General features: G+C 40.1%; 1 protein-coding gene across 1 annotated transcript; it reads left to right on the forward strand.

The window, feature by feature from the left end:
* The first annotated feature begins 4858 nt into the window (after window positions 1-4858).
* On the forward strand, window positions 4859-6330 carry LOC124003883 (P2Y purinoceptor 1-like). Its single transcript, XM_046312516.1, has one exon. The coding sequence runs from the start codon at window positions 4988-4990 to the stop codon at window positions 6032-6034; it is 1047 nt and encodes a 348-aa protein (XP_046168472.1). The 5' UTR covers window positions 4859-4987; the 3' UTR covers window positions 6035-6330.
* The last annotated feature ends 15587 nt before the right edge of the window (window positions 6331-21917 follow it).

Consider the following 21917-nt stretch of genomic DNA (forward strand, 5'->3'; position numbering starts at 1 on the left):
AAGTAAATATGGAACTGAATGTACAGTAGGAAGTTACTCTGAGTAAAAATAGGTTGGTGTCAACTCCAAGTGACCTTCATGCGCAAGCTTAGCTGTCAGTCATCATTTCTATAAACTGTAAGTATTATGTTATCAGTCAAATTATTGTTTCAGTAATATTGTTATTATGCTATGTTACAAAGAGGATAAAGACACCTGAATTACTGTCTTGTAGATTGGTATGGTTAATCATTAAAATATTTAAATTCTCACATTCAAGCCTTTAATAGCCTTTTCACACTGGGAACACACTTGTTGAATCAACATTGTTTCAATGTCATTTGTCAACCTATTGTGACGTAGAAAATACATTTGGATTAGTAAAAAGCAATCAACCAGTACTATTTTCATTTTATTTTATTTTTATTTCAACCAGCATTGTAAACATTAAAATTAGAGTAAAACTTAAACTTACAGTAAATACAACGACTTATCCTGTCTAATTTCAACATTATCATCAGAACTATGTAAACAAATTGTGTCGAAAATTCCACGTAAAAAATATTTTTCATCTTATGCTCATGCATTCGGAAAGTATTCAGAGCCCAAGGGGTCTGAATAGAGTGTGCAAAGCTGTCATCAAGGCAAAGGGTGGCTACTTTGAAGAATCTAAAATCTATATATTTTTAACACTTTTTTGGTTACTACATGATTTCAAATGTGTAATTTCATAGTTTTGATGTCTTCGCTCTTATTTTACATTGTATAAAATATGAGTAAGTGTTTCCAAACTTTTGATTGGTACTGTAAGTACTCAGTACTTTGTTAAAGCACCTTTGGCAGCGATTACAGCCCAAGTCTTCTTGGGTATGACGCTACAAGCTTGGCACACCTGTATTTGGGGAGTTTCTCCCATTCTTCTCTACGGATCCTCTCAATCTCTATCAGGTTGGATGGGGAGCATCGCAGCACAGCTATTTTCAGGTCTCTCCAGCGATGTTTGATCGGGTTCAAGTCCGGGCTCTGGCTGGGCCACTCAAGGACATTCAGACTCTTGTCCTGAAGCCACTCCTGCATTGTCTTGGCTGTCTGAACCTTCGCACCAGTCTGACGTCCTAAGCGCTCTGGAGAAGGTTTTCATCAAGGATCCCTCTGTACTTTGTTCCATTCATCTTCCTCTCGATCCTGTCTCCCAGTCCCTGCCGCTTAAAAACATCCCCACAGCATGATGCTGCCACCACCACGCTTGGTGGAGTGCTGCAGAGATGGTTGTCCTTCTGGAATGTTCTCCCATCTCCACAGACAAAAAGTTCTGTACGAGTGACCATCAGGTTCTTGGTGTAACGGTTTTCCTCCTCCTCTTTGTCTGTGGAGGAGAAGCGAGAAGGATCGGAGGACCAAGATGCGGCGTGGTAAGTGTTCATGATGTTTATTTTAAAGACAAACTGAACACTAAAATACAAAAACAGTACCATAACCGAAACCGGAAACAGTACCGTGTGGTGAACAAACACAGACATGGAAACAAACACCCACAAACAAACAGTGAAACCCAGGCTACCTAAGTATGATTCTCAATCAGAGACAACTAATGACACCTGCCTCTGATTGAGAACCATGCTAGGCCAAGAAATCCCAAAATCATAGAAATACAAACATAGACTGCCCACCCCAGCTCACTCCCTGACCATACTAAATAACAACAAAACAAAGGAAATAAAGGTCAGAACGTGACACTTGGTCACCTCCCTGACCAAGTCACTTCTGCCCTGTTTGCTCATTTTGGCCAGGCGGCGAGTTCTAGGAAGCCTCTTGGTGGTTCCAAACTTCTTCCATTTGAGAATGATGGAGGCCACTGTAGTGGTTAATTTCTGTGTTATCAAATGAGGAGAGACAAACTTATCACACAAGTCAGAGTTATACTTAAACTGAATCATTATTAGTGAGAGCTCTGCAATAGCGATGGCTGGTCGACGAACCACACTCAGATGATTCGTTGAGAGCCCCGAAACAAAGGATACAAAGACCTTTTTATAGCAAAGATACACCCCCTTAGTCTACATAGCAAACAACAGATGTGTGGAATGGGTCACAAGGTGAGCCTTGATAATTGAGAAAGGAGTATCCCCCAGTCAGATAGCATTTGCTATGAAGACTCTTCTTATTGTACAGAGTTTGGCCCAAGGCTCAGATCACATCCCTTGTACTTCATAGTACATAAACACCAACTCATTCTATGGCATAAATCAATTGTCAACTCCAGATACCCCTATCTCAAGTAAAACCCATGTCCTTGACCACACGCCTAGATGAGCTCACAGAGGAGAGTGAGCATCTAAGTCATACACAATCCCAGGATAGGTGCAACATCAGAGATGATGTACAATGGTTCCAGACACTACCCCACACACCCTGTCTCAGAACGTATCTCCCCCAAAGCCGAAGGAGGGAGTGACTGGGCACAGACATGTGGAGACAAGTAATTGGTTCCCTATTAATCACGCCATCCCTTTACATGGTTTGTAATAGGTAAAGATACATATCCAGATATGAAGACAATGTATCCTTCTGTCCTCTTCTCTTTCTGATATTATGTATAGCAACAGGGACATGTGATAGAGAAGCCTGACTTCTCCCATTTCTGGGCACCAGGTGACTGAGGCCCATCTGAGGGAGGAAGTGCAACTGCCAACAACAGAGTCCAAATGGATACATTCTAATAACAAGAGTTCAACAGTTCAATCATATAAGCATATTATGCAGATAAGACATCTTAATTATCTATGTTACTGAGCAATTTCTGATTATTCTGCCACACCACTGTGTTCTTGGGGACCTTCAATGCTGCAGACATTTTTTGGTACCAATCCCCAAATCTGTGGCTCGACACAGGATCTTTAAAAGTTTAGAAGTAGTAACATTAGCCCTATAAATGGGATACCAAATTTGTGATATTAGCAATAAACTTTTACCTTTGGATATTGTCTTTTATATGTGTTATTCATAATATATACAGTAATATACCATCCAAACTGAACATTACATCTCCCTCAAGTGTTGATTTGGTTGCGTTCATTCAATATCCAGTTTGTCTGCAAATTAATGACTGATATGTTGGATTCACGTCTCTATCGCAAACCAAAAATCTGTTAAAGAACAGCACTAAATCAAATAAAACTTTAAATGCACTTCAAATGAAGTTTGATTGGATTTAGTCCTATTTGATTTTTGGTTGAGATGGAGACGTGAATCTAATGTGAATTATTAACTTGTAGGTTACATTTGAAATCAACCAACCGTCCTTCATATAAAATAAAATATCCAAAGGTAAAAGATTATTATTAATATCATGAATTTGGCATCCTATTTATAGGGCTAATGATAACGACATCTAAATGTCCAAAGCTCCAATCAACCATGGATGAATGATACATAGCCACACTTTGATATAAGGGTGTCCTTTGGGCAAATCAGATGTAAATGTGGCCTACATAAACACAACTCCACTTCAAATTGACTTTCGCATACAACTTGTGTGAGAAAAGTTAGAGGAGTTACTGTCAACTATTCAACGTGATTCAGGTAGTCTATAATTTTTTTTGTATGAATCCTCATCAATGTCTGAATGTGGTTACATGATAGCTCAGCTGTACTAGCTGCATGGGGTTTCCAAAGCTAAGCAGGTTACATAGAGGTAGGCATCTGTATGGTAGGCTTGTTCTTACTGAAGTGCATTATTCCACATCATTATCAGTAGGAGTCACTGTTCAGGCAAGAGTTGTTGGACTGTGGTTCCATATTTTAATTCAATATACCTCTTTATTTAGGTTGATGGCATGACATTGAAACAATGACATTGATGAAAAAAAAAACATTTTACTATCAACATTGAAACAAGGTCAAATGAAATATGTTTGTTCAAATATGAAATTCCACAAAACTTCCTAATATTGAGTTTGCACCCCCTCCTTTTGCCCTCAATTTGTCGGAGCATAAACTCTACAAGGTATCAAAAGTGTTCAACAGGAATGCTGGCCCATGTTGACTTCAATGCTTCCCATAATTGTGTCAAGTTGGCTGGATGTCCTTTGGGTGGTGGACCATTCTTGATACACACAGGAAATTGTGGAGTGAGAAAAACACAGCAGCGTTGCAGTTCTTGACACAAACCGGTGTGCCTGGCATCTACTACCATACCCCTTCCAAAGGCACTTAAATCTTGTCTTGCCCATTCACCCTCCAAATGGCATACATACACAATCTCTGTCTCAATTGTCTCAAGGCTTAAAAATCCTTCTTTAACGTGTCTCCTCCCCTTCATCTAAACTGATTGAAGTGGAATTAACACGTGGCATCAATAAGTGCTCATAGCTTTCACCTGGTCAGTATATGTCATTCTTAATGTTTTGTACACTCAGTACAAAGGATGAAAAATATTTGTTACATTTCTACATGGAATTTTTGACTCAATTCCAATGTATAGATAGTTCTGATGATTATGTTAATGTAACAACCTGTTAGTCAGGTTAAGTCATTGTACTTAAGTTTAAGTTTTCCCTAATTGCAATGTTTACAACGCTGGTTGAAATGAGATGAAAACAGTAATCTACTGGTGATTACTTTAAATAAAAAAATCACATCACAATAGGTTGACCATTGAAACAATACTGACTCAACCAGTGTGTGCCCAGTGGGTTGTTACTCATATCTTGACTTGCAGTAATAATTGCAGGATACTATAACTCTGTGAATTTACCTTTCGAATACAGTATCACATTACCTCCTGTAAACGAATGGAATAATCCTTATATCTAAGGAAATGGGTGTATACACTTTTAGTTTCACACTAGGTCGTCATGCGCAGCATGTTTGTGTACGGCTACGATTTCCGAAGTGTGTCCATGTCCAAGTTTGATCTCATTAACTTCTGAGCGTCACGGATTGATATTCTTCTGCAATACGAAATATAGCCTGTGTCTTGACTTCACTCTGATTGAAAAGAACCAAGATGAAGATGTCAGAGGACCGCGACGCGCACGTTCTCAACATTACCACATGTGCAGAAATGAACCTGTCTTTTACGCACAGATTTTTACCAGCTGTGTTCGTGCTTGTGTTTGCCGTCGGAACATTTGCAAACTTCTGTGGGTTAAAAACTGTTGTTACACGCTGGAAGAAAATTGGAAGTATTAACGTATTTATTCTCAACCTTGGAATAGCGGACTTGCTATACCTATTCACATTACCATTTTTGGTTGTCTATTACGCGCTAAACAGTAAATGGATATTTGGACAAACATTCTGCAAGATCACCAGATTCTGTTTCAATTTGAATCTCTACGGCAGTATCGGGTTCCTGACATGCATCAGTATTTATCGATACCTTGGTATTGTGCACCCAATGAACGTGATGGGAAGAATCAACACTCGCCACTCGGTGGCAATAAGTTTTCTTGTCTGGATTTTGGTTTTTATTCAGATACTTCCGGATATGTTCTTTGACAAGACAGCGCCAAATTCCTCAGATGCGTGCTATGACTCAACAGCGGACCACCTTATCAAGGATTACCTACCGTATAGCATTGGCTGGACTGTTACCGGATTCGTTATACCATTGCTCGTCATTCTTGCTTGCTATGGACATATAGTAGTGGTCCTTGCCACCAAAGCCAACGTCAATACTTTATTGAAACAGAGGTGTCTAAAACTAGTCATCGTATTGACTGTGTTATTCTCAATTTGCTTTATCCCTTACCATGTTTTGAGAAATCTCAATTTGAAGATAAGGATTTTGAAAATGGAAGGCACCTGCAAAGCAAGCTTCGATGACATCTATGTTGCCCATCAAATCAGCCGCGGCCTGGCTTGCCTGAATAGCGCAATCAATCCGTTGATTTACTTGATTGGAAATGATGATTTTCTCATGCGATTTCATAATGTCAGCAAACGAGCCAGGATGTCTCTTGTTCATTGGACTGGTGCTATAATTTACCGCAAGGCAGATCCACCAACAGAAGAATTTCAACCAGAAAACTTTGACCCGCTAGTTATTTAAACCAATATTGTACCAAAGGCCTGTATGTAAATATGCTGTACTCTATGCTTTATTCATCATTCTCAGAGTATGTTATTGTGTTATGTTAGAGCCTGTGAGTGGCCGAATGCACTTGTGTATAGTGATATGCTGTTCCATTTAGTCAGTGATATGTAGAACTATATCACCGAAGAAAAAAAAACCTCTCAATATGCATTTCCGATATTACATAAGAATGACAGATATTCCAGCATCCTATTACATACCAATGACTGAAGTATTCCTCTGTTTTCAATAAACAATACAAATGTGTCAAGCTCAAATGACTTTGTCCATCTTACCTTGTCCTTGAGATAATATGGTAGTATATCATGCTATCTTCTTGGCTTCCCAGGGGAAACAAGATTTGAACTGAGGGCAAAAATCCCCCAACACCAACATGCACAGGAAATTGATGTCATACATGTTTATCAATTGCATATGACTTGTCAGTAGGGTTTTAGGTGCAGGTTAGAGAATGGGGACTTGAGGCTCACTTTATTTAGAAGACTCAGCAGACACATACACAAGGTTGTGTCCCAAAATGCACCCCAAATGGAACCCTATTCCCTTTATAGTGCACTCCTTCTGACCAAGACCAATAAGGCTCTGGTCAAATGTAGTACACCATAAAGGGAATAGGGTGCCTTTTGGGAAAAATTATAGAACCTAATGACAAATAGTGCAGTAAAAATAGGAAAACAGAAACACTTTCTCTCAACATTACTTAAAAAGGGGGAGACTGTTTGACTGGCTAGAATGATAACACAACAGTTTATACTCTGCATAAATAACTTTAATTTAACTTAAGAACAGTTGATGAAAACAAAGCCAAGTCTGTTTGTGCAAGCATTCGAGTACAAGAAGTTGGATGTTTGCACAAAACAGGCTTAGTGAAAAATCTCTCTCCAGCAACACAAGCATGCAGTGATATTTCACTCCCCTCTGTTACCTTCACAGACCACTGAGAGCTGGGGTTGGCATTAGGGCAAGTCCTAGCGGATGACTGTTTGTGTTATGAGAAAATGGTGCCAAGAGAAGTCTAAATAAAAAACATCTGCAATGCAATGTTTTGAATCTATGACCTACACCTTTTATTGATAGAGTATGTCCTCAACCGGCAGGCACTCCATTGCGGTTAGCAGTTCAAGAAAACTGTCAGGCTACAACTTGCCATTGACAGCATGACAATGAGTGACAAAGGAGTTCACATGATAGCACAAACAAATCTGGGACCAGGCTAGAGCACTTCTATCAGTCACACATACTGTAGAGCAGAGTTCCATGTACTAATTTATCTAAACCTTGTTTAACACTTGTCGAAACACTTGTTAAAGCATAACCAAAATAAGCCCAGCCTGGTTTCCAGTCTCTGTCCAGCTATTACATTCCACTAATATTTAGCTTGACAGGAGTGGCAATGAGTGAAATTATAGCTAAACAGACTGGTACCAAGGCTGCAATACACCCCCCGTAAATTCAGTAATACAGGAAAGAAGCAAGCTGTATTGTGTTCAGACTCAACATGCAAAGACAAGAGAAACAGTGACTGTAAATGAAAATCAAGCCGATATTTTCGTTTAATCTGAAATACCCCCCAAAACTCACATATTACTCATAGTAATTCCAGTCCATTACAATGAGCCAGTCCTCCTATAGCTCCTTCCACCAGCCTTCACTGATGTGGGTGTACTGTACGGAAAAGAAAGAGAGAGAGCTCAACATTACATTTAAACTACTCAATCAGTGTGAGGAGTGAAGTCTCTGATGGGCATTGACTAGAGCAGTGAAGTCAGGTATAGTTTCTGACGTCGCTATGCACAGGATTGCTGAGAGGTGAGAATCGGTAAGAGATGATCTGTGCCTTGAATTGTTATAGTTCATCACTGAAAATGTCTGTTCACATACATAGGTTGACCCAAACAGTACAAACATCTTCTGAGCATGACTCCTAATCTTTGGAAAGTTTTGTTCATCGAGAGATGCATAGAACCTCATCAGTGACATTGTTTTGAATAGTTCTCCAATCACTGCATCAGACGGAAGATCGATAAGCCCAAGTTGCAGGTCAGTGGGAGCGTTATCCACATTGAAGGTGAAAGGAGAGGAAACCAACAGCATGCCATTTTCCAACACTTTGAAATCATCAAATTGACGAGAAAACTCACCGCTCAAAGCACGCAGCAGCGATGTATATTTCTCCTGCTGGTCATCGGATAGGCAACAGACTAGTAGTGTCGGAAGGTGGGTGAGATTGTTGGCTACATCTGATGTGCAAAAAGGCCCTTCCGTTGTAGTTTGGAAGTCAATAGGGTTTTCCCAGTGAAGGCAAATTTGACCATTCTTTATCTTGCAGTTGTACATTTTCTTTGATTTGCAAAAAGGTTTGTTTGGTCCCACACCCTTTTAATCACCTACCCCAAATTCAGTTCATTGTGAGGGTCATGAGTCTGTCTCTTCAGTGAAGGCAAATCAGAGCCAACGTGGCATAAGGAGTAGCAAAATTGTATTTATCTTGCAGTTGAGGAATACAATATTTTCAGTAGTTTAGTGTTTTGCATGAAAATGTGATAATGCAGGGTGATGAAAGGTTCAAAGGTCCCACAACACAATCTACAAAAGGTGTCACCTAGTCTCCTCCAAATGTCAGCTATTTATCCTGGGAGACACCTGGTTTGTGAGGTAGGGGAGCATCCTAATAAGGAAACAAGAACAAAGACAGAATACGGCAGACAGAGTGGGAGTCTGTCTCTTCCAACAGTGAGACAAACTGCCTGTGGTTTAAAGATTTTGCTCTTATGAAGTTTATCACTTTAGTGGCTGTATCCACAGCATGGCTCATTTTCAGAGCACATTTACAGAGCACTTCCTGATGAATATGGGTGACCGGGAGTCTAAAGGGCATCGCACAATTGGCCCAAAGGGTTTGGCCGGGGGCTTTACTCATCGTGCTCTAGCGACTCCTTGTGGCAAGCCAGGAGCCTGCAGGCTGACTCCGGTCATCAGGTCATCAGTTCAATGGTGTTTCCTCTGTAGCTGGCTTCTGAGTTAAGCAGGCGGGTGTTAAGAAGCACGGTTTGGCAGGTCATGTTTCAGAGGATGCATGACTCGACCTTCATTTCCCGAGCCCGTTTGGGGAATTGAGGCGATGAGACAAGATCAAAATTGGGGAGAAAAATGATCAAGGCCACTGTGTTCTTGGGGACCTTCAATGCTTAAGAATTGTTTTGGTACTCTTCCCCAGATCTGTGCCTCAACACAATCCTGTCCCTGAGCTCTACGGAAAATTAATTTGACCTCATGGCTTGGTTTTTGCTCTGACATGCACTGTCAACTATGTGTGCATTTCTAAATCATGTCCAATCATTTGAATTTACCACAAGTGGACTCCAATCAAGTTGTAGAAACATCTCAAGGATGATCAATGGAAACAGGATGCACCTGAGCTCCATTTAGAATTTCATAGCAAAGGGTGTGAATACTTATGTAGAAAGGTATTTATGTGTTATTTTGAATACATTTGCAAACATTTCTAAAAACCCAGTTTTTGCTTTGTCATTATCGGGTATTGTTTGTAGATTGATGAGGATTTTACATTTAAAAAAAATTAGAATAGGGCTGTGATGTACAAAAATGTGGAAAAAGTTAAGTGGTCTGAAAACTTTTTGAAAGCATTGTATTTGAAGCATCCAAACAAAGTGGTGAATGGAAAGAGACATAATTTACACAAACAACAAAACGTGTAACAACATTTGGCGATTGTCATTAGGACAAAATGAATGACCCCACTGCTGTCCGCATGTGTCTCGGTTTTTCGGCCACTCATCTCTGCCTTAGCAACATGTCAGTGTTCTTGTTGAACCACATCATATTTTGCATAGGATATACCACCTGTTTTCAAGTCCATTTGCAAGTGTTTCATGCCTCTGACATACAGTAATGATAGATAATGATGTAATAGCATAGAGGTTTCTTGACATTTTGTTTTCATTGTTGTGATAGGCTCATGTTTTACCGGGACGCCATACCAGACCGCACTGCCTTACTTTCACCCCTGGGTTTTATGCACTTTTTGCTCAAGCCCATGCCCCATTTGACTACAGCCCCACAATACATCCTCCCCTTACACATAACATGCAAGCAAAGTTACATAACACACTGTCTCCTTTAAATGTGATGTCTACACAGAGTCAGGTACCACATTGGTTTCTTCGTAGGTAATGACAATCGTCATGTCATCTGCTTCATGGCCCACGTGCCATCAGGCAACTCTACCAGCTCACACCCAGGGCTTGAGTTGAAGGGGGATGTTGCCAAGATGAACCTCCTCCCTCCAGTAGAGGAAAAGCTGCATACAGTCCACACTGCTGCTTCTCTCGCTGCTTGTGGTTGAGGCTACTTCCTGACCTTCTTCCGCTTCTTCTTGTTCTTTCTGGTTTGAGTATTACCAGAGTTTATTCTGGGGACTAGAGGAGTCATATTCAGGTAATATTGACTAGGCTCATTCACGACAGTATACAGGCCATGGAAGAACTGGGGCATTTTCAACTTCCATGAATTGAGTACAGATCCTTGTGACATGGGGCTGTGCATTATCATGCTGAAACATGCGGTGATGGCGGAGGATGAAATGCACGACAATGGGTCACAGGATCTCGTCACGGTATCTCTGTGCATTCAAATTGCCATTGATAAAATGCAATTGTGTTTGTTGTCCGTAGCTTATGCCTGCCCATACCATAACCCCACCATGGGGCACTATGTTCATAACGTTGACATCAGCAAACCGCTCACCCACACAACGCCATACACACTGTCTGCCATCTTCCATGTACAGTTGAAACCGATTCATCTGTGAAGAGCAAACTTCTCCAGGGTGCCAGTGGCCATCAAAGGTGAGCATTTGCCCAATGAAGTTGGTTACGGCGCCGAACTGCAGTAAGGTCAAGGCCCTGGTGAGGATGACAAGCATGCAGATGAGTTTCGCTGAGACGATTTATAACAGTTTGTGCAGAAATTCTTCGGTTGGTCAAATCCACAGTTTCATCAGCTGTCCGGGTGGATGGTCTCAGACTATTATCCCGCAGGTGAAGAAGTCGGATGTGGAGGTCCTGGGCTGGCATGGTTACACGTGGTCTGCAGTTGTGAGGCTGGTTGGACGTACTGCCAAATTCTCTAAAATGACATTGGAGACAGATTATAGTAGAGAAGTTATCATTCAATTATCTGGCAACAGCTCTGTTGGACATTGCTGCAGTCAGCATGCCAATTGCACGCTCCCTCAAAACTTGAGGCATCTGTGGCATTTGTGTTGTGTGACAAAACTGCAGATTTTAGAGTGGCCTTATATTGTCCCCAACACAAGGTGGATGGACAATCTTGGCAAAGGAGAAATTCTCACTAACAGGGATGTAAACAAATTTGTGCACAAAATTTGAGAGAAATAAGCTTTATGCGCTTATGGAAAGTTTCTGGGATATTTTATTTCAGCTCATGAAACATGGGAATGACACTTTACATGTTGCGTTTATATTTTTGTTCAGTGTATACAGATGCCAGATGTATAAAAGGTTCATTGCAGGGGGGCTGGGCATTTCCCATAGGTGGTTATTCATCGGAAGAACTGTATAAAAAAGCAACACCCCAATAAATAACTTTTCTTAAAATTAAATGTTGCTAAAAGTAATTAGTTAAGAAGTGGAGGGCGTTCAATCAACGTAAGTCGAGGTGCAACCAAAACATTAGCTCATCATTGAAAAAGCAAAGGCGCAACGCTCGCTCACCAGTTTAACTATTAAAAGCTTCTTAAAAGTAATTAGGTCATTTTAAAATCATCTGGAAACGAAGCATTTCACTAAATAACACAAAGACATGTCAAATCAGGTAATGACTGAAGGAAGTATGCTTTACATTCATTTCCCTCAGTCATTAGTTGTATGTTTTGGTCACTCTCACTTCTAACAAGTGCTTGAGAGCATCAGAGAGACACATACTTGTTCCTGAGAGTCGTAGCTTTCAGGAATGGGGTCATATTATTTTGTCGCTTAAACCGTTACAATACTAGAGCCAAATTCAGATAAAGACAAAATAATCAACATGCTACGGGAACCCTATTTGGGAACCCTATTGACCAGGGTTCCCAAAATGTTTCACTTTGGACCCCCTTCCAGCAGTTTGGGCACCACTGCTATAGACAACCACCATAGTCCTTTTAATTTTGGCACTCAACGTCAGATTGTGTGGCTGAAATATTGTTGCAGATAATTTATTCATGTTCAGAATTGATCAAAAGGCCAGTCTAAAAAAAAAAAACAGTCCGGATCTGGCTCGCAGGCCGCCAGTTGAATAGCCCTGATGTAGGGAATCTATTTTCAGGTGTATCTTTTATGTCTGCTATGTTAGGTTATGGGCGCAGAATGACAACACCTCACCTGATTGGTCGGAAGAAAAGGCAATGCGCTCATGTGATTGGTCAGAGAAAAAGGTAATGCGGTCACCTAATTGGTTGGGAAAAAAGCATGGCCAGCAACAGAGCCATCATGTCTTTCTCTTGCAGAAGTGTGTTGCATTATGGGTATAAAATATGTCAGACTTGCGACTACATGACCTTTACAACAACCATGTGATCAAAGGTCATAAACTTTCGACTGCTGTCAACTGGAAATTTCTGCCGTTTCTCCCCACCAACTGAAACTTGAAATTGGAACCAAAGCATTGTGAGAGACAACCTCTAATCCTTTTCATATTGTTTACCCAGAATGTGAACTGATGTACATGTATAGTCTAATCCTTTTCTGTACAGTAAGTGTTTTGTGCTTCATGTGATTTACATACTTTACATTCTTACTGACAAAAGCAACATAAAGGTTGAGAATGAAAGAAATACACTCCAGCTGTGGTGATGCTGACATGCTATCAATTACTATACAGTAAGAATATTTGGGGACTCCATTTAATCACATCTATTACAATTCCATGCTGCACAATCACAAATAATAACGAGGAAGGTACAAGGGTCTGAAGTAATGGGAAAAACATATCAGTGTTATGCTGAAGTAAAATGTTATGTTGAAGTACTGAAATTCCCACAGAAGAATGTTGTTTCTTAACGTTCTCGGAACAATTTGAGAACAATACTTTTAAATAAAACCACGTAGGAAACATTATCATTGGTGTAAAGTACTTAAGCAAAAATATATTTAAGTAGTTTTTGTTGGGTATCTGTACTTTACTATTTATATTTTTGACAACTTTTTACTTGTACTTCACTAATGAAAATAATGTACTTTTTACTTCATACATTCATATTTTCCCTGACACCCAAAAGTATTTGATACATTTTGAATGCTAAGCAGGACAGGAAAATGGTCAAATTCATGTACTTATCAAGAGAACAGCCCTGGTCATCCCTACTACCTCTGATCTGGCTGACACACTAAACACACATGCTTCGTTTGTAAATGATGTCTGTGTTGGAGTGTGCCCCTGGGTGTCCAGAAATAAAAATAAATAATAAAATGGGTCTGTTTGCTAAACATAAGGAATTTGAAATGATTTATACTTAGCCAAGGCTTGTGCAAGGCTACTTATAGGCCCAACATATGAACATAGTAATCACTGCTCCAGTCAGTGTTCCTCTTTATGTTCCTCTTTATCCAATGATCCTTACCACCAGGAACTTGAATCCTAGCCCTGTCCTGTTGTATAGGACCAATGAGATTAGGATTAACCTGGTTTGAGTGGCAGGAGGAAAACAATCACTATTGTGCCTCTCTCCTGTGGCTAAGGCATTAAATTGACCCTAGGCACAGATCTAGGATCAGCTTCCTCTCCCCCAATCCTAACCATAACCATTAGTGGGAGATATACAAACCTGACCCAAGATCACCATCTAGGGCAGGGATGCGCAACTTTGATGAGGCTGGGGGCCATAAGTAACCTGAACTCATCATGCGGGGCTGCAGGTAGCCTAGTGGTTAGAGCGTTGGGTCAGTAACCGAAAGGTTGTTGGATTGACTCCCCGAGCTGACAAGGTAAAAGAAACTCTGTCGTTCTGCCCTTGAACAAGGCAGTTAACCCACTCCTCCCCAGTAGGCTGTCATTGTAAATAAGAATTTGTTTGTAACTGACTTGCCTAGTTAAATTAAAAGTGGCTTGTGGGTCTGCGTCCATACCCACACATTCAGTCAGAGCCTGCCCTAGCCTTTTGGGGGCCCTAAGCGAAGTTACCTTCACAGACCACTGAGAGAATTCCTGAGGCAGCTGGGGTTGTTATTAGTGCCAGTCCTAACAGATAAATGTTTGTGTTATGAGAAAACAGTGGCAAATGAAATCTGCAATGCAATGTTTTGAATCTATGACCTACGTCATTTATTGATAGAGGATGTCCTCAACCGGCAGGCACTCCATTGTGGTTAGCAGTTCAAGAAAACTGTCAAACTACAACTTGCCATTGACAGCATGACAATGAGTGACAAAGGAGGTCACATGATAGCACAAACAAATCTGGGACCAGTTTAGGGCACTTCTATCAGTCACACATACTGTACAGTGGAGTTCCATGTACTAATTTATCTAAACCTTGTAGAAACACGTGTTAAGTTGTTTGCCTGATTGCAGTTTCTCTTCAGCTATTACATTCCACTAATGCTTAGCATGACATGAGTGGCAATGAGTGAAATTATAGCGAAACAGACTGGTACAATAAACCTCCTTAACTACTACACTAGACAAGTGCCAAGGAAATAGGCATGTAGTGTGTGTACAGTGGCTGCTCCACTGGATGTCATAAGGTGTACGCACCAATTTGTAAGTCACTCTGGATAAGAGCGTCTGCTAAATGACTTAAATGTAAATGTAAATGTTATGATAAGGGTTGGATGGCCATGCAAGAAAAGCGTCATCTCCGGCCGTGACTGTAAATGAAAGTCAAGCTGGTATTTTCATTTCACCTGAAATGGAAATGGTCTCTAGTTACACGTTTCTGGGAAATAAAACAATACGAGCGAGAAAATACCCCCCATAACCCATGAATCACCCGAAGTAAAACAGGAAGGAGTATGGTTATAATGAGGGGGGGAAAAGACAAAGTGACTGCAAAATTCTCATGAATTGTTTGTTGCTTCTACAGTAGCTCTGTCGTATATTTAGCCCTGTCCAGCAGACCTGGGTTCAAATACTATTTGAATCTTTCAAATACCTTGAGTGTTTGCTTTAGGGTAAAGCCTGTCTGAAATGCCAGGTGGATGGTGTTTGCATATCTGGGACTTTTCTACTGGTTCCATTGCAACATGCCAGCTCAATCAGGCACACTTAAACTATTTGAAATGATGTCAAATAGTATTTGAACCCAGGTCTGCTCTCCAGCTCTGGCCCCTTGTGGTCAAGGTGTCCTTTCTGTGCAGTGATCAACAGGATCTGGATACTCAATACTGTAAATTAATCTGGAGTCCATGACACACTGCACTTCCTCTCTGGTTTGCATTTTGGCTCATGCTATGGCAGTAAACAGGAATACACAGTTGAACAGCATGCTCCTGGTGTGAAACGTCCACAGAGGCTGGACTCAAGACCTTTAACTCAAAATAAACTGGAACAATCTCGGTATCACAACGCACAATTCTTACAGTGCCCTTAGTGCCCAGTGCCATTCTCGTGTAAGCAGTTATACACCCCCAATATGACACAACGTAAAAACTGGGAAGGGCTTAATGCTGGGAGGTTCTAATGCACTACAAGCATTCACATATTTCACAATAACAAGAGCTCTAAATGTAACGTCTCATACTTTTTTTCCTTAACAGGCCTAGTTCAAAGGAAAACCTTGAGAGTTAGGTGTTAGCCAGACAAGTTCAGACCATACTTGGCATTTGAAATATGAAGACATCCAAGCACTGATTCATCCCCCCTGTCTGATACGTTGGAAGCTGGAGATTAGATTTTTGTGTCCCAAATGGCAACCGATTTCTTATGTAATGCACTACTTTTGACCAGGGTCCATAGAGCTCTGGTCAAACAATTGTGCTCTGTATAGGGAATAAGGTGCCATTTGGTATGCAGTCATTGTTTTGTGTAGGGCTTACTAAGGCCTCACATACAGTACCATTCAAAAGTTTTGCCAAGAGTGTGCAAAGCTGTCAAGGCAAAGGGTGGCTACTTTGACAAATCTAAAATCTAAAATATATTTGGATGTGTTTAACACTTTTTCGGTTACTACATGATTCTACATGTGTTATTTCATAGTGTTGATGTCTTCACTAATAAAATAAAGAAAAACCCTTGAATGACTAGGTGTGTCCAAACGTACTGCATGTTTTTGTAGACATATAATAAATATTAGCATTTTCCATTTGTGAGAGAGGCAATCCCTGATGCTCTACGTAACCTATATGATTGCATAAACATAGTGTGTTGATGTCACGACTTCCGCCGAAGTCGGTCCCTCTCCTTGTTCGTGCGGTGTTCGGCGGTCGACGTCACCGACCTAGCCATCACTGATGCATTTTTCATTTTCCATTGGTTTTGTCTTGTCTTCCTTCACACCTGGTTCCAATCCCATCAATTTCATGTTGTGTATTTAACCCTCTGTTTCCCCTCTTGTCCTTGTCGGAGTTTGTTTGATTGTATGTTTTGTGCTAGTCATGTGTCGGTGTGCGACGGGTTTTGTACCCACTTGTATTATATTTTGTATATTTTGGTTTTTGGAGTTTTATGAGCATTTAATAAATGACTCCATTTATACCAAGTTCGTTCTCCTGCGCCTGACTTCCCTGCCACCAACATGCTGCACCCATTACAGTTGAGTTAAATGTCAGATTGTTTGATTGTGAGTAATCCCGACCACATAGATGCAATACCACACACAGCATCAAAAGACTACCAATAATAGCATGGCAATATGTCTAGGATGTAGACATAAAAATGTCATAACTACATATCAGACAAACATTTTTTTTTCTCGTTATCATTAAAGGACTGGGCTCCAATTTGTTTTATATTGACAACGTCTTTTATTAGAGAGAGAGAGAAAAAAAATATATAGCTATGCACTCACGCCCCACTAGCCCACTACAAGGGAAATATCCTTCTCTGCTCTTGCCTCCTGGTGAAGCCCCCTGGTGATAGTTTCTGAGCACCATGGTGTCCTTCCAGAATCTGTTGACTAGGCAGCAGGCATCGGTCCGCTTCACCGAACTCGTAGCACCTCTGCGCCAACAGGTTGTTGACCTGTATGCAGAATGATTCACAGGTCACTGTTCCGAGCTGGTTCCCTTCCTCAATGTTGGCCAGCTGGAAGAGCTTGTAGCAGATCTCAAACTGCTCCCTGGGCTCCTGTTCCTCCTGCCCCAGTGCAGCCGGACGCAGTCAGCCAGACTCTTTCAACCTAACTTGTTCTCCCCAATTAAGGTGTCACCAGCCTCCTGTGGTAGAAGTCACAAGCAGCCATGTTACAAGACAAGCGAATGGATTCTCAGTATTGATTCATTCTTAGCAGTAGCACCAGTAATCAATATTTCAGGCCACATGAAAATGTATGAATCTTTACTCCCCAAATTACTGAGATTGTGTCCAGACAATTATTATATGATAGGCTACTAATAGCAGGAGATGGCAAGTGCACATTTACAGAAGGCCTAGGCTTTCGGAACTGTGGTCAAACAATGCACAGTGAAGCTGTCTTTTCTTCAAGTTGAACAATTCTCTATGACTAACAGATGGTGTACATTTGGCCTACTTTATTTCAAGTATAATACCTTACATGCTCTGTCTAATGAATTGCTATCTTGCACAACAAATGGTTTGGAAACATCTGGAAGTCTTTGCAGAAATTGTGTTTTGAAAGGTATGTTTCAAAATTACCATAGCCACGAACCCAAATAACACAGGATCAATGTTGTGAGGTTATATTGTATACATTTTGAGAAAAGTCCTTGAAAATGTCTGAAGATTACAACAGCCAGAGGTCTTCATATCAGAGTGTGTGGAATTTTTCAGAAAGTATTCATACCCCTTGACTTATTCCACATTATGTTGTGATACAGCCTGATTTCAAAACGGATTATCACACAATACCCCATAATGACAAAGTGAAAACATGTTTTGAGATTTTTTTTGCAAATGTATTGAAAATTAAATACAGTAATATCTCATTTACATAAATATTTACACCCTTGAGTCAATACACAGTATGTTAAAATCACCTTTGGCATCTTGGCTCTGCCAAGACTCAGCTGTGAGTCTTTCTGGGTAAGTCTCTAAGAGCTTTGCACACCTGGATTGTACAATATATGCTCATTATTGTTTAAAACAAATATTCATGCTCTGTCAAGTTGGTTGTTGATCATTGCTAGACAGCCATTTTCAATTCTTGCCAAGCTAATTTCAGTCAAAACTGTATCTAGGCCACTCAGGAACATTCAATGCTGCCTTGGTAAGCAATGTATTTTTGACCTTGTGTTTAAGGTTATTGTTGGAAAGCAGAGTAAATCAGTTATTCTTCTAGGATTTTGCCTGTGCTTTGCTCTCTTCCGTTTCTTTTTAATCCTAGAAAACTCTCTAGTCCTTGCTGATTACAAGCATACCCATAACATGATGCAGCCACCATCATGCTTGAAAATATGAAGAGTGATACTCAGTGATGTGTTGTGTTTGATTTGACCCAAAATTAACACTTTTTTATTCAGGTATTATTCAGGTATTTTCTTTGCCAAATTTTTTGCATTTTTATTTTAGTGCCTTATTACAAACAGGATGTATGTTTTGGATATTGTTATCCTGTACAAGCCTTCCTTTTTAAAACTGTCATTTAGGTTAGTATTGTGGAGTAACTACAATATTGTTGATCCATCCTCAGTTCTCTATTATGTGTAAAGTGAAATCCCAGAGCGATTTCCTTCCTCTGCGGCAACTGAGGGAGGAAGGATGTCTTTATCTTTGTTGGGACTGGGTGTATTGACACACCATTCAAAGCCTAATTAATAACTTCACCATGCTCAAAGAGATATTCAATGTCTGCTTTTTATTTTTACCCTTCTACCAATGGGTGCCCTTCTTTGCAAGCCATTGTTTAAACCTCCCCGATGTTCGTGGTTGAATCTGTGTTTGATATTCACTGCTCGACTGAGGGACCTTACAGATAATTGTATGTGGTGTACAGAGATGAGGTAACCCTTCAAAAATGATGTGAAACACAATTACTGCACACAAAGTGAGTTCATGCAACATATTATGTGACTTGTTAAGAAAATCACAACAAATCACTCCTGAACTTATATCGGCTTGCCATAACAAAGAGGTTGAATATTTATTGACTCAAGATACAGTATTTCAGCTTTAAATTGTTTTATGGGGGATGGTGTGTAGGCCAGGGACACAACAATCTAAATGTAATACATTTTACATTCATTGTGTAACACAACAAAATGTGGAAAATGTCACGGGGCATGAATAGCTTCTGAAGGCACATCTTCATAGTGCACTCAAAATGGAATGTTTGATAACATCGATTATAATCAATAATTTGCAAGCTGCAATAAGCATAACTGCCTGAAATGGCAACTGCTTGGCATCTGACCGCAAGGTGCTACAGAGGGTAATGTGTACTGCCCAGTACACCACTGGGGCCAAGCTTCCTGACATCCAGGACATATACAGTATACTAGGCGGTGTCAGAGGAAGACCAAAAAAATCAAAGACTCCAGTCACAGACTGTTCTCTCTGCTAACGCACGGCAGGTGGTACCAGTGCACCAAGTCTAGGACCAAAAGGCTCCTTAACAGCTTCAACCCCCATGCCATAAGACTGCTGAACAATTCATCAAATAGACACCTGGACTCTTTACATTGACTCCTCTCCCTTTGTTTTAAACTGCTGCAACTCGCTGTCAATTATCTATGCATAGTCACTTTACAAATGACCTCGACTAACCTGTACCCTCGCACATTGACTCGATACAGGTACCTCCTAAATATAGCCTTGTTATTGTTCTGTAATTTTCTTGTGTTACTTTTTGATTTTATTCCAAATATTTTTTACTTTAGTTTATTTAGTAAATATTTTCTTAACTCTATTTCTTGAACTGCATTGGTGGTTATGTATGTCAGTCACAATTGTTTCAAGGCTTAAAAATCCTTATTTAACCTGTGTAACGATCCTCTTCCTGTGAATGACTGGACCAAGGCGTGAGACGTGTTCATGGTATTTTATTAAAATCAGAACACTAGAAAGAAAAATAACAAAGAGGAAAATGAACAGTTCTGTAAGGAAACTAACAATTACAGAAAACAACTATCCACAAAACCCATGTGGGCAAGAGCTACCTAAGTATGGTTCCCAATCAGAGACAACGATAGACAGCTGCCCCTGATTGAGAACCATACCAGGCCAAAAACAAAGAAATACAAAAACATAGAAAAAATAACATAGAATGCCCACCCTAGTCACACCCTGGCCTAACCAAAAGAGAGAATAAAAGCCTCTCTATGGCCAGGGCGTGACAACCTGTCTCTTTCCCTTCATCTATAATGATTGAAGAATATTTAACAGATGACATCAATAAGAGATCATAGCTTTTACCTGGATTCACCTGGTTAGTCTATGTCATGGAAAGAGCAGGTGTTCCTAATGTTTTGTACAAGTATAAGCTCTGTTATATAATGTTATTACCGTCATTTGTCAACAGAGCTGTTTTGCTTTCACTTTTACTTATAAATCTGACATTTCTATTGGATTCCACGTCAAATTTCGTCCAACACCCAATTGATATTTCAAGAAAAAAAAAATCTAATTATGTTGGATTTGATTTATAAACCACAGATAGCATGACTGTGGCAGTGTTAATATTTCACCAGTAGAGGGAAGCGTCTGTGACTTCTTTACATTGTTAAGTAGGCTATTTGTGTTATCAGCAACAACATTGTCTTCCAGAAGCGAGCTGTAATGATGGACCTCTTTCACAGGGAAAAGTATAACCCAAGAACCTCCTATTCAGACCCCAAAATACCAGAGAGAGAATAACATTTAAAAAATAATCCCTTAGTAAAAATAACTAAAGGTTCTTCAAATCACACAGTGATTATAGAGAAATCACCCAAGGCACAACTGTTTTGCCTCTGCTTGTCAGCACAAATATTTACCCATACACTGCAAGCCAGATGAGGTGAAATATGAGAACCAGGCTTACATGTTGACAGACTGTCTGTCTCTGTCTACGTCCCAAATTATAACCTATTATTCCATACATAGTGAATTACTTTTGACCAGACCCCGATGAGCCCTGGTCAAAACATTTTAGTGGCGCTACCATGCCAAATAATGTCCCCCTGATGACCTAATGATTCGAATTTTGGAGATCATTACAGCCTAAATTACATTATTTTCATCATCACTATGCAAACAAGGCTGATTTCCGACGACATTTTCGCCGTTCAAACAAGTTTTGTTTAGCTAATAAAATGAAAACATTACTTCCAACTACTTTTGGGTACCTTGTTAACAGTACAACATGAAATACATATCTTAAACATTGCTACGATCCGGAAATGGCAAAGAAAACGTGTAATCTGTTTGACACATTAAAGTTACTTACCTTACAGATCAGGAAGTCAGCTCCATTCATATGCAAATCCATTTGATTCATATACAGGCTTGTCTGGCTGCCATGTGTTTTATTTTAACCTGCCCTTCCCTTACTTACACTGAAGCAATTTAATTTCTGAAGCAATTTTTCTTCTATTTCACATAGCTCATTAGTACACGCTTATGGTTGAATATATATGTATGTATCTATTGCATGTCCTAGGATACAACAATGAATAATGTGGAACAAATAAATACCATCAAAGGATACCTTACAACTTACAATAAT

The sequence above is a fragment of the Oncorhynchus gorbuscha genome, linkage group LG18, assembly GCF_021184085.1.
Source record: "Oncorhynchus gorbuscha isolate QuinsamMale2020 ecotype Even-year linkage group LG18, OgorEven_v1.0, whole genome shotgun sequence".
Classification (NCBI taxonomy): domain Eukaryota; kingdom Metazoa; phylum Chordata; class Actinopteri; order Salmoniformes; family Salmonidae; genus Oncorhynchus; species Oncorhynchus gorbuscha.

What these genes read in the sequence shown, in the direction of transcription:
- LOC124003883 (XM_046312516.1), top strand. Translation starts at nt 4,988, where the DNA reads ATGAAGATGTCAGAGGACCGCGACGCGCACGTTCTCAACATTACCACA.